The following is a 13045-nucleotide window of genomic DNA, read 5'->3' as shown; positions in this document are numbered from 1 at the left end:
TTAGATTTTATTTTGGAGGGAACTGGTTGCTTCCAATCAGCTACTCAGGAGTTCCCACAGAAGCCCAAGTCAGGCTCCAGCCAGGTATAGTCAGGCTTCCTTCTAAGGTTTGGACCCCTACTAGCAAGTACTCAGAGTACAATTTGGGAAGTTCCCTAAGGGGAGGCCCCAATTTTGGCACTCCCAGGCAGTCTACTGAGTTCTCAGTCCCTACCCTAGGCAGAAGCCAGATCACATGCTCTCAGGCAGTTTGCTGAGTTCTAAGTGTCTAGAACAGCCACTCTCAGGCTGTCTGTGAAGGTCTCAGCTTTACCCTACCATAGGGCAGAGGTCTGTCCTGGGGCTGTGGGAGGGGCCTCAATTAATCTCAGGTATGGGGTTGGGTATGGTTAGAATTGGGGGAGCCACGTGGAGGCTGGATCCAGACACTTTCAGACAGTCTGCTGGGTTCTCTGTGTCTAAGCCAGACGGAGGCCAGAACAGCCACTCTCAGGCTGTCTGCTACTATTATATATATTATAAAATTTAAAAAAATAATTATTTTATTTTATGTGTATAAATGTTTTACCTGCATGTATGTAAGTGCACCTGTGTCATGTAGAGCCTGAGGAAGCCAGAAAAGGGTGTCAGATCCCCTGGAACTTGGGTTACGGGTGGTTGTTAGCCACCATGTGGTTGATAAACCTGAGTCTTCTGGAAGAACAGCCAGTGTTCTTAACCACTGAGCCATCTCTCCAACCCCTTGACTTATATTTTTGTTAGCTACTTTTATGATCATAATACCTTCTTTTTGGCCTTCAAGAGCACTGTACTAACATGGACATACCCACACAGACACCAAAGTATACATAATTAAAAAAAAATCTTTAAAATTATCATTGCTCTAGAGACCAACTTGTATTAATCATTAATTAATGTTTCATTATTTTTAAAGCTTATCATCTTCTGGTTGTCTGAAAAATGACGATGAGAAGCCCAGAACATCTCTTGACCCTGCTTGCCAGGATCATAATAGGGCAGGACAGGTACTGTGCTTTTAAATGAATAAATCCCTGTCAGAATCCTCTTCTGATTTCTGTTTCTCCAAAAGAATTCTGTGAACCGCTCCTTAATTATAATGCGTGGGTATGATTCAAGTACTTGGAGCACAATGTGGACTGTGATGGATCTTTCTGCTCATCAGGATCTCCTCCTTAACACAAACAGGGCCAGGAAATATCTTCTAATTTTTCAGTTTCACTGAGGTCCCAGTAAATTTTAAAAATTATTAGTGGAACTTAATATGTAAACTTAATTTTTCTAATTTTACATTATAGATTATATTTCACTAATATAATTTTAAATAAAGTATGTTTCTTGACTCCTCCAGTCTTTGGAAGAACCTGTGAAGTGAAGAAAGTAAAATGAAGGCAAAAAGGCAAAATGTAAAAATTAATTTGTTGGGGCTGGAGAGATGGCTCAGCAGTTAAGAGCACTGGTTGCTCTTGCAAAGGATCTGGGTTCAATTCTCAGCACCCAGATGGCAGTTAACAACCATCTGTAACTCCAGTTCCAGAGGTGTCCAACACCTCCTTTTGGCCTCTGTGGGCATTGCACAACACAGGTGCACTTACATACATGCAGACACTACACTCATACACATAAAATAAAAATAATAAATTATTAAAAAATTAATTTGTCTTGAAATTGTGGATTGTAGGAAATGTGCTACGTGTGCTTGCAACGAGCACAACGAAATTTCCCGTTGTACTACAGTGAGGAGAGGAGGAGGCGAGAGATAGAGGATGAGCAGCTCATGCAGCAGTACCAAATGTTCAAAGACCAGGAGGCTTTCTTCAAAGACCAGGTAGCCCAGCACTCCAGTCAGAGAGGTTTGCTGTGGGACGGCAGAACATCATTCTCAAATTCCTTAAACATGTTTAATGGAATTAACATGGTCATTAAACATGTTAATGTCCACTGTAGCACTCGGTCATTAATATGCTGCTGGACTAAAACTTAGGTGGAGTCCAAGTTTTCACTAACACTGGGGGTGAACGCCCCTATATTTGAATATTGGCACATATTATGGATCGTCCCCATAGAAGGACTGAATTTTAAAGGTGCACATAAACCAGGCATGGTGGTGCACACCTTTAGTCCCAGCACTGGGAGGCAGAGGGAGGTGGACCTCTGTGAGTTTGAGGACAGCCTGGTCTACATAGTATTTCAGGCTAGCTAGGGTTAGATTGTGAGAACAACTCTCCCCCAAAGGTGAAAATGATGGAATATGTTGCTTTATTTTTTATTTCTGATAAAATACAAATCTGATAAAATCTTATACCTTTCAAATTCATAGTCTAGTTCAAAAAGGGAGACACAGAATGGCGCCTTGATACAGTCTCTGTGCAGATTTCTGTGGTGTCAGTAATGACACTGCTGTCCTTTCCTGCACTTGTGATGAAATCTTTTGTTCCTTCTTAAGATCCTTATAGTGATGGTGCCCAAAGTCCAAGAACAGGAAATAAAAACCCTCCCCTAATTCATGTCTATAAATCAAAAAGATATCAGAAAGTTCCTTGTTTCCAAACAGGTTTCTGTCTTGATCAGAGTATGTTAATACCATACAATAAAAGAATGGAACATATTAATGTCATGCAATTAATTAATACAGAATTAAAGGTTCAATGATTCTATTTCAATTTGTAATTAAATTGTAAAAAAACTTTTGCAATAGGTGAAAAGTATGGCTGCTAGAGAACAGAATCAGAAAAATGCTGCCTACAATCTTGGAGTTGCTGAAGCCATAAGAAATCACAAGAATGAAAAACCTGAGTTTTATGTGAGTCTCTTTGAAACTTCTGTTGCTAATGCTGCCCCATCTGTGGGACTTGGGATCCATTCCCTGTGCTGCAGGTTGTGCTATTTTAAAGTGGATGAGTTGGAAAGTGGCCTGTGCAGCTTGAAGCTTTCTTCCAGGGCAGGTGCCCCATCAACATTCTTAGTCACAGTCTACTTCCTGTCATAACAAAACTTTCTGTTAATTAAAGTCATGGTCAGTTGTGTCCTAGGATGGGTTCTGGTGGTGGGCAAGAGCCTGAACTCGAGCCCTATGATCCAAGGAGAGAAATGGCAGCATTGGCATCATTTGGGAGCCTCCTGGATCTGCAAAATTCCAGGGCCTAGACATCCCCAATGAGATCTGTGCTGTAAGGTTTGAGAAGCCCCACTTCAGATGGGACCAAGCAACTTGACTCGATGCTTTCAACCATTGAGTGTGCCTTTATTTCTGCCTGAATCTTTCTTTTTTTAATACCAGTATCTATGTATTCTGATATTCTGTGCACAAAGACAATAAAATATGTATTTTTTTCATCATGAGACATATGTTGAACTCCTCTGAACTGGCCATTCTTCAACAGCTAGGATTATAAGTTTCCTCTTGTAAAGAGGTCTCAGTCTAGGGGAGACAGGCACTCAAAGAAATGAGTATGACATAGTAACTGCTTTGCTAAATCTTTGAAAAGAGTGATAAGCATGTGAGTAAAGAGGAGAGCCCGTTAATCCAGACCAGACAGATATGTAGGGATATTTCCTGTGTGTCAGAGTTAGATGAAGAAGTGACTGGAGGAAGAGCATTGCAGGGAGGGCAGCAGTGAGGGAAGGAAAGCCATCACTGGGCTTTGGACATTTCGACCTGCTCACTCTGCTTTCCTTCCTACATAAAAATTACAGGTTGTATTTATTGCTGCCCACTTTGTACCTCCTCTGATATATATCTTTAGCTATTTTAATCTCTAAGATGAAGAACTTTTGACTCCATCCTAATCCGTTCTCTCTTTTCATGTTAGCAAGTTGGCTGGACTACATTAATGCCATAGAATTAAACTTCTGCACAGGCTGGTATCACGAACCACTCAGTTGTACAAATATCATCACATCTAGCGGTGACTGATTTCCAGTTTCTTTTTCTGTGCCTCATATCCAACCATCTGCTGGTTCAATTGCATTCGTCTCCTATGTATATCCAATAGCCACTCAAATCTCTTCATCAATATTACCATCCTACTCTAAGATACAATACAGATGGCTTCTGTAGTATCTCCCTGGTTAGATCCATTGCTTTCCAACAGTATATTCTCTGCATAAACACTGAAGTGATTTTTAAAAAATTCCTTTTAAAAATGTGTATGAGTATATTGCATTCAGGTATGTAAGTGTACCCATATCATGCAGTGCCTGTGGAGGTCAGCAGAGGGTGTTGGATTCCTTTGGAACTGGAGTTATAGACAATTGTTAAATTGTTAGCCACCATGTGGGTGCTGGGAATTGACCTGGGTCCTCTGCAAGAGCGGCCAGTGCTCTCTCCCACGGAGTCATCTCTCTAGCCCCATTTAAATTTTTTTTTTTTTGTCTTTTTGAGACAGGGTCTCCCTCTAGCCCCAGATGGCCTGGAACTCACTATGTAGACCAGCCTGGCCTTGAACTCACAGAGATCCTCCTGCACTGCCTCCCCAGTGCTGGGATTTAAGATGTGTGCCACCACACCCAGTCCATTTAAGAATTCTTAATAAAAGCATACTAGCCAGGCGTGGTGGCGCATGCCTTTAATCCCAGTACTCGGGAGGCAGAAGCAGGCAGATCTCTGTGAGTTCAAGGCCAGCCTGGTCTACATAGGGAGTTCCAGGACAGCTGGGGCTGCAGGGAGACCCTATCTCAAAAAGACAAAATAAATAAATAATAAATAGATAAAAATAAATAAAAACGAAAGCATACTACCCTCCTGTCTAATTCCTCTACTGGTGTTCCACTGAATCAAAATGAAATTCATCATCCTTGCTTTGTCCTCTCAGACCCTACATGATTGTCTCCCTGTCTCTCTCTTTGAACTCATCGACTTCTACTTTTTGCTCAGTGTGCCTCACTTTTCTTTCCCGCTCACCGGTCATGCCTAGTCTCTTGTCACTTGTGACTCCTTCTGTTTGGGATGCAGGACCCCCTGCTGTTTGCAGTGGAGGTAATTTATTTCTCTTTATGTAAAAGCCTTCCCTAAGTGTCAGGTAATTTCACCCACTTCTCCATCTCTTGCTATGATCAGGGCTTCATAGCACTTATTGCAACCTTCCATGACCTGATTACTTGTCATTCTCTGTTTTGTGCACCAGAATGGAAGAGTGAGGATCCCAGATCAGCCGTGTCTAGAGTAGCCAGGCTCACAGTGGAAACTCAGTCTTAAAACTCCACTGGGCCCTTGGCCGTGGTTTTGTACACAGAATCCCTTCTTCCTTCCATCTGGATGTTGTAGACGCCAGCTCAGGATCTTTCCAAACAGGGGGCTGTGAGCTCAGCTTAGCTCACTATATCCTTGAACATACTCATATTACTAATCTGTGGGTTATCTCAGTATGAGCTGATCAGTATTTTGAGGACTGGGCAGATATTAGAAATTAAGCAATACTTTCTGGTTGATTTTAGTCTGAATGATCAACTTTACTTTTTGGTATGTGAACATAATAGAATTGCTTCTCTTTCATTTTAGAAATCTTTCCTGTTTGATAAACGGCCTTTTAGTTCTGAGATTAATGCTTTTAAGCAAGAGGAATACTCCCAAAGTCTCCTGAAACAAATGGAGAGCCGACGGGAGAAAGAAATAAAGCAGAGAGAAAACAGAGAGCTGATGGACCGCCTAGAACAAGTCCAACTCACAGAAGAGTGAGTCCACCAAACGTGCTCTGGGAAATGGAGTCAGAATTTTTGTGTGGAGCTAATTTCTACATGGGATTAAATAAACGTTCAAAGTTTCATTAGCACCACTGTAGCCAACTGAGCAAACTAACCCAGAATAATGTCTGGGGCTACAGGGAGACCCCGTCTCAAAAAGACCAAAAAAAAAAAAAGAAAGCCACCTTTACTGTATTTATAGTAACAATTATCCACCTAAAAATCACTGTAATTATAGAGCATCATTTTGTATTATTTTGTGATCACTAACACTGGTAGATGGAGGACAGAACATATCTTGAGTGGGCATCATTCCCCACTATGAGATGTTCGGGTGACCTCATGGCAAGGCTGAGGTCTTAGTATAAGCAAGTAGCGTGTCCCGTAGAACCTGAGGGAACAGCTGTGAGGAGAACACACTGAAACCAAGACTGAAAAGCAATGTGGAGTGGCCTTGCCCACAGAACCTTAGCTGACGTTACCTTTTTTTCCACCTTGAACTTGGAGCATAGTAGTCTCAGTTCCAAATTTTCAGGAAAGAGAATCTGATTGCTCAGATGGGTCAGGGCCATGAACTTCATAGCTGCCTAAGGGTGCTCCTGAAGTCAGGAGAGTAATTGTGGAGTCAGCTATAGCATGGGCGGAGTCTGCCACAATAAATAAGCTAGTTTCTATGGCCAGAAAATACATGCCTATAAAATGTATGTGTTCCATAATATTCAGTTTTGTATTAGGTATTTGGTGGTATATGGGTGTCCTGGAGTTACATATGATGAATCATAAATTGTATGACAGCCTACTTTTCTTCAAAAGGAATTTCACATTGTATCAGTTTATAGAAAGTATAGTCACCCGTTGCTTACTTATCTAGAGTTTTAAAAGATTTGTGTGTGTGCATGGGATAGGAGGGTAGCTGCCATTTTAGTCCTTATTGGACAAACTGGCCCGTGACTGCTTATACCTGTCCTGTTGGCCCTGTGTTCCACACATTGTTCACTAGCCTATGGACTTGAATTCCTTTTTTCCTATAATGAAAGCTCCCAGAATGAAACATTAATTTTTATCTATCATGCTCACATTCCTGTTAATACTTACTGAACATGTTTGGATGACATTACTATAGACTATGTAAAACTGCTCTCCTACCTTCTCCCATTCTTAAATACCAGACTTGCTGCTCAAAGAGCCAAATACTTAAAAGAGAAGGTGGAAGAAGCACAGTGTTACAAGAGAGCTTTGGATGCACAGGTAAGGAGATGATTATTATTTAAACTTACGCAGTGCTTCAACAGTAGTCTATAACTATGTGTTGATAATGTTGTGAATATGCATACATCTTATACATTTGGTTGTTTGTGAGCCACTGGTTCATTCCTGTAACCTTGGCCTTGGTATTCGGCTCTATTATGGGGCCTTGCACATTTATTGCTTAGAAGAATCATATCTGCATTATGTGCTTCCATTTCAGGTAAAGAACAAACCCTCCCAGTTGCCCATGTTTGAGCCAGACTCCACTGAGCCCATCTTTGGTAAGACTGAGGGTGAACTGGAGGTGGACAAGCGAAAGCGAGAGCAGAGTTACATGAAGCACCAGATGGAGGCCGCTGCTAGCCTCAAGAGGAATGCCATCCTGAACCAGCTCGCGGATCAGAAGCGTGATCTGCTGATGCTTCAGAGGACATACAGAGAGTAAGGAGACCCTCCATACAGCTCCCCCCCTTCCTCTTTACCACCTCCCTCTTCCTCTTTGGAACAGTAGCAGAGACTAAAAGCTAACATGTTGGGGAGCTGCACAAGACGTTAGCCTAAACTCATTACATGCTTCATCACATCTTATTCATATAATTCATCCAGTGAAGAGAAAGTTGCAGGATAAAACTGTTCTCTTGATCGCCACTTTTCCTTCAAGTTCCCGCTCCATATTTTCCTTCCATTACAGTATAACTTCTTTTTAAAAATACTTATTTTTATTATTTTTAATCATGTCTATGTGTGTTTGTCTGTGTGTGGGTATGTGCATGTGGGGGGATGCCTTCAAAGGCCAGAAGCATCAGATCCTCCTGAAACTGGGGTTACAGGCAATTATCAGCTTCCTGGCGTGGGTACTGGTAACTGAACTTTTGTTCTCTGGAAGAGTAGTACGCACTCATAACCACTGCACCATCCCTCCAGCTCCACTGTATAACTTCTTAAAAGAATCTTCCACCTCAATGGACCCATTACATTACAAAATGAGCCAGAAATATGTTGTCATGCTCAAGTAGATCCAAACCTGACACTCAGGTCCTTTCTCAGTTTCCAATGAACTCTGCTGGTGGTAGGGCAGGCAAAGGATACTTGTACCAACTGCATCAGTGCACAGATCTCTAAGGTCAAACATTAGACAGTTAGTTTCTTAGAATGTCCCATTGGTCACCTAGCCAGTATGGAATTTGTAAAGGTCCAAAGTGGCTCTCACTCAGCCTTGCAGCATCTTCATGCTCCCTCCCTACCTCCTATCATCCGTTTCTTGCTTCCTACCTTCACTCCAGATTGTTATAGGAAACTCCAGTTTCTTCTTTGTAGATTCCCAGTAGTTATTACATCCTTGATTAACCAAAACATCTCAGGCTTTCTGGAGTTCCAAAAAGGCTACTGTGCAAGGAAACCACTCTTTTAGAAGATACTGTATTAAAAAAAATTCATACTATTAATTTTAACTAAATTTTAGAAATGGTCCCAGTGGGATACATAGGTCTGTTATATACTGTGCCAAGTTGGCTGAGACATGAGTTGAGGAGTAGGTTGAAGATGATAAGGATGGGGTTTGGTTGTTGGTAGACAGGGCTGGGAGAGGTTAAAAGCATGATGATTATTTTCTGGTAGAATCATAATCTTCATTCTGTGTTTCCTTGCTTTAGATAAAAGGTAAGTCCTCCCAGAGACTCAAGTCTAATCCATTCAAGGATTTTGCATGTTCCTAAAATATTGTGTTTTGTATGGTCCTAAAATATTGTATAATTTTTTATTCATAAATTTTCTAACACATTGAGCTATTTTCATACTTAATGATAAATAACTGTTGTCCCAAGTCCAACAAATGTATGTCTTCTGCCCAGACCGGTTCAACCCCTCCCTTGAACTCCCATCCCATCTTCTCACCTGGCCCCCAGACCTCTTCCTGGGTCCTTTCTGATTGGTTGGTATTTTATCATTTTATTAATTTTGTGATATAAAGCAGGCACATACCTCTGAGGGTACTGTTCTTTTTATTATATTAGGGCTAACAGAAGAGAGTTAGATAATCCTTTCTTTTTTCATTTTGAGACAGAGGCTCACTATGTAGCTCTGGATGGCCTGGAACTTTCTATATAGACTAGGCTGGATGCATAGCTTGTTTATAATTGGATAAATGCCTAAGAGTGGCAAGGCTGATAAATAGATATATATTTAACTTTTTGTTTCAAAAGGATGTCACATTTAGCCCAGGCTGATCTTATGACACTCTTGTATCTGCCTCCTGAATGTTGGAATTATAGGCATGAGATACCCTTCTCAGACTTATATTTAGCTTCTAAAAAAGTGTCAAAACATTTTCCGAAGTGTTGCGTTCTTTTATGTTCCCATATGTTTACGTTTGACAATTCTGGTTCCTCTCTATTTTTGCCAACAGTTGGCATAAGCAGTGTTTTTCTCTGCTCTAAAGAGCATGTAGTGGAGTATACATCTCATGCTTTGATTTGTAATTTTCTGGTGACTTATGATGTTGAACATTTTTTTATGTGACTAGTTGCTATATATACACATCGTCTTAGGCCAAATACCTGAAACATCTGGTCAAATTTAATGTTTTTTGTTTTAGATATGCTAGACAAGTACTCTACCACCAAGCTACTTCCCCAACCCTCCTCATTCTTCTTTTAACTTATTTATTTTTTATTTAATGTGTATGGGTATTTTGCCTACATGTAAGTGCACCACATGTGTGCAATGCCTGTGGAGGCCAGAAGAGGGCATCCTGTCCTCTGGAACTGGAATTACAGATAGTTGTTAGCTACCATATGGGTACTGGGAACTGAACCTGGGTCTTCTGAAAGGGCAGCCAGTGCTCTTAACCATTGAGCCATCTCTCTATCCTCTCATTTGTCTTTTTTTATTGAATTTTTCCTTATTGTTGAGCTTTGAGAATTTGTATATAGTTTGTAAAAAAATGTTCATCAGGTATCTTTGTGAACCTTAAGACATATTTGTGTGCCTGAGGGGAAATACCCCTTCCTTCTGGTGTTTTTAATTGCATTCCTTTGGGAAAGCACTCTACTCTTTTTTGCTTATAGCAGAGGGACAGTCACCACTTCCCTCCTGCTGTCTCTGCCTTCCAGTCAGGGCTGCCATAGCCAGACCTATGGCCTCTGCATTTGTTACTGACATCATTGCAGCTTCCTCTTCTGCTTTTAGTGCCTTGATTCTCAGTCATCATCAACACTTGGAATCAAGAATCCAGCAGTATGGAATGGGTCAGATCACATGTCAGGTCTCATAGGAAAAGTCAGGATAATCACACTTACCCTGCCTCTTCTTACTTTAAGAATTACATGAAGTCCTGTGAGAATGTATGTAAACTGCAATGCTCTGAATAAATACAAGCTACTGTCATAGTCAACCCCTACTGGAGTTCTGGTGTAAGAGCCTCCTTTCTGTGTGGATAGATCCTTGTTTTCCATTCCTATACCTTTGCAGGTTAGTCCAGATTCTCTTATTTCCCTTATTTTTTCTAACTCTTTGGTCCTTCTCTGGTCCATCTCAAGGTGTGAGTGTGGCTTCTTCTAGCAAATACAAGGCTATATGCAGAGGGAATAATAAAGTCAGTGTGATCCAAACAGCCCTTTTTATACTTGTGCTTTTCCCTCTTTAAGCATTTCTGCTTTTATGCTTATTCATTCATTGATGGTATGTTATTTGTTGGAGAGATTAATGAAAAGGTTTGAAAAGTTATGACTCTTCCCTACCAAGTAGTCAATATTAGCTTTAATATATAACTTTCTACATTTTCCTATTCCTTATAAATATATTAAAACAGTATGCACATATATGATACATTATTAGGCTAAAGGTTAGGTTGTATAGTAATAGATAAGATCTCATAGACAGCATTCCCACTTTCAAAAGTGAAAGAAAAATATGTGCATACTGTTTCAATGGTAATATAATATCTACAATATGGAATGTTGTAATTTAACTTTTGCACTAGTGATGACTATTTATTTTACTTCTAGATATATTCATAATATTTTGCTATTATGGAAATTCTTCATTAACATTCTTTTTAAAAAAACCTTAAATTTTTATTTATTTATTTTTGTGTGTAGTAGTGTTTTGCCTTGTATGTATATAAGTGTACCCATGCATGTAATGCTCATGGAGGCCAGAAGAGGGCTTTGGATCCCCTGTAACTAGAGTTGTGGATGGTTGTTAGCTGCCATGTGGGTGCTGGGAACTGAACCCAGGTCCTCTGCAAGCAGTCAGTGCTTTTAACCAATGAGCCATCTCTCCAGGTCCTAAAAAAAATATTTTGAAATCATTTTGACATATTTATGGGCTACATCATTTCAATACATGTACATATTGTGTCCGTCAAGTCAGGGCAATAAGCAATTCTGTCTCTTTATGAATTGTCATAGACTGTGGTTACCTTACTATGCTATAGAACATCACAATTGATTCCTCTCATAGTTATTTTGGTACATGTTATCCACTCTCTGTTCCCATCTACCCTTCTCAGTTTCTAGTCAGTTTATTCCTCTACAAGATGGTTTTTTAAAAAAAACATAGCTTCCACAATGAGTGAGAACATGCAGTATTTATTCTGTGTCTAACTTACGCCACTTAATAGTGTCTTCCAGCTCCACCCACATTGCCACTAATGACAGAACTTCTTTCTATGAATGGAAGATATTCACACTCAATATCCATTGAGTGTATATGTCACATGTGCTTAGTCAACTATAGATAGACATTGTGTTGCTCTTCCTTCTTGGCTACTGAGAATAGAGCTGCTGCGAACATCACTGTGCAAATATCGCTTTGAGATCCTGTTGTCAGATCTTCTAAAACTTTATGTGATGAGTGTATTGCCTATATGTGGGTAAGTGCAACTGTGTGGTGCAATGCCCTTGAAGGTCAGAAGAGGGTGTTCGATTCCCCAGAACTGGAGTTATGGATGGTTGTTAACTGCTGGGTAGGTCTTGGGAATTGAAGCTGGGTCCTCTGCAAAAGCAGCCAGTGTTCTTAGCTGCTGAATCATCTCTCCAGCCCCAAGATCTCTTGGCTGTATATCCAGAAGGGGAAAATTCAGACACATGCAACAATGTAAACAGATTTTGATAACTTTATGCTAAGTTCTCAGATAAGTGAGTCACAAAATAGTATAATTACCTCTTCTATGAGAGATCTAGAAAAGTCAAGTTCATAGAAACAGAAAGCAGAATGATGATTGCCAGGGGCTGAGGGAGGGAGGGAAGTGTTCTTCAATGGGCAATGCAAGGTGTAAAGATGTCTGGAAATGGGTTGTACAGCAGTGTAAAGAAGTAACTGCATACCTAAAACTTGTTAAAATGGTCATAACTTAAAAAAAAAAAACAAAAACAAAAACCCACAACTAAAACATTAAAAAAAAATGAGAAAAATAGATACCAGTCAGTGATTCTTGTCCTGTGATGGGTACTAGTGTGTTCGGTGTATTTTAATCTTCGTAATAGTCACACAATAGCAATCGGATCAATGATTGCTAGATGAAAAGGTGGCCAGGTGGCTTTAGGAAAAAGTGACCCAGTTGAAGACAGTACTTATTTTTGTCAGAGTATCCTGACACCTAGTGGCTATTGTCACCTTAATGGGAAGCTCTTCAGAAGAGGCCACTTCCAATGGTCGCATTTAGTCAAGCTCCTTAAGACTTAAAAGACAACCAATAGCAAACGTTTCATTTTGGCAAAAAACAGGCACATATAAATAATTTGAACCAGACTTATGGTGATTGGAGACCAGTGATGGAGACATGTCACCACACTGAACTTGAGACACCGCAGTCACTTCTTAGGCCACGTGACTCTCACCAAACATTCTTTTTTCCCGTCTTTTCTAGATGCTAGGTATTTTGTTATCTTTTTTCCTGTTTACTCACATCTCTTTCTTTTCTCCATTCTAGATTTTAATATGTATGGCTCTTTGTCTTGTAGAATGCTTCTGGCAGCCAAGCATGATGACACACTCCTGCAATCCCAGCAGTCTGGAGGCTGAGGCAGAAGGGTTTAGAGTTCAAGGCTACCCTGGGCTACTTAGGCAGACCGTCTCTCAAAAGGGTGAAAAAAGC

The 13045-nt window shown here is 40.4% G+C and overlaps 1 protein-coding gene across 4 annotated transcripts in view; it reads left to right on the top strand.

Annotated features, from left to right (window-relative positions):
• The window catches only part of Ccdc81 (coiled-coil domain containing 81), a 54598-nt gene that overhangs the window by 38029 nt on the left and 3524 nt on the right, over positions 1-13045 (top strand). For 3 of the 4 annotated variants that reach the window (XM_008844137.3, XM_029568880.1, XM_029568881.1), the window contains 6 exons: positions 935-1025; positions 1700-1846; positions 2717-2821; positions 5519-5691; positions 6870-6948; positions 7169-7389. In XM_008844137.3, coding sequence (XP_008842359.1) covers positions 935-1025; positions 1700-1846; positions 2717-2821; positions 5519-5691; positions 6870-6948; positions 7169-7389 — 816 coding nt within the window. The remainder of the gene's footprint in view (positions 1-934; positions 1026-1699; positions 1847-2716; positions 2822-5518; positions 5692-6869; positions 6949-7168; positions 7390-13045) is intronic. The other variant, XM_029568879.1, reaches the window with a different exon arrangement.

This window comes from Nannospalax galili, unplaced genomic scaffold (assembly GCF_000622305.1).
Source record: "Nannospalax galili isolate Female #2095 unplaced genomic scaffold, S.galili_v1.0 scaffold278, whole genome shotgun sequence".
NCBI lineage: Eukaryota > Metazoa > Chordata > Mammalia > Rodentia > Spalacidae > Nannospalax > Nannospalax galili.
Note: the sequence above shows the minus strand (reverse complement) of the source record. Positions and strands in the feature narration are given on the sequence as shown.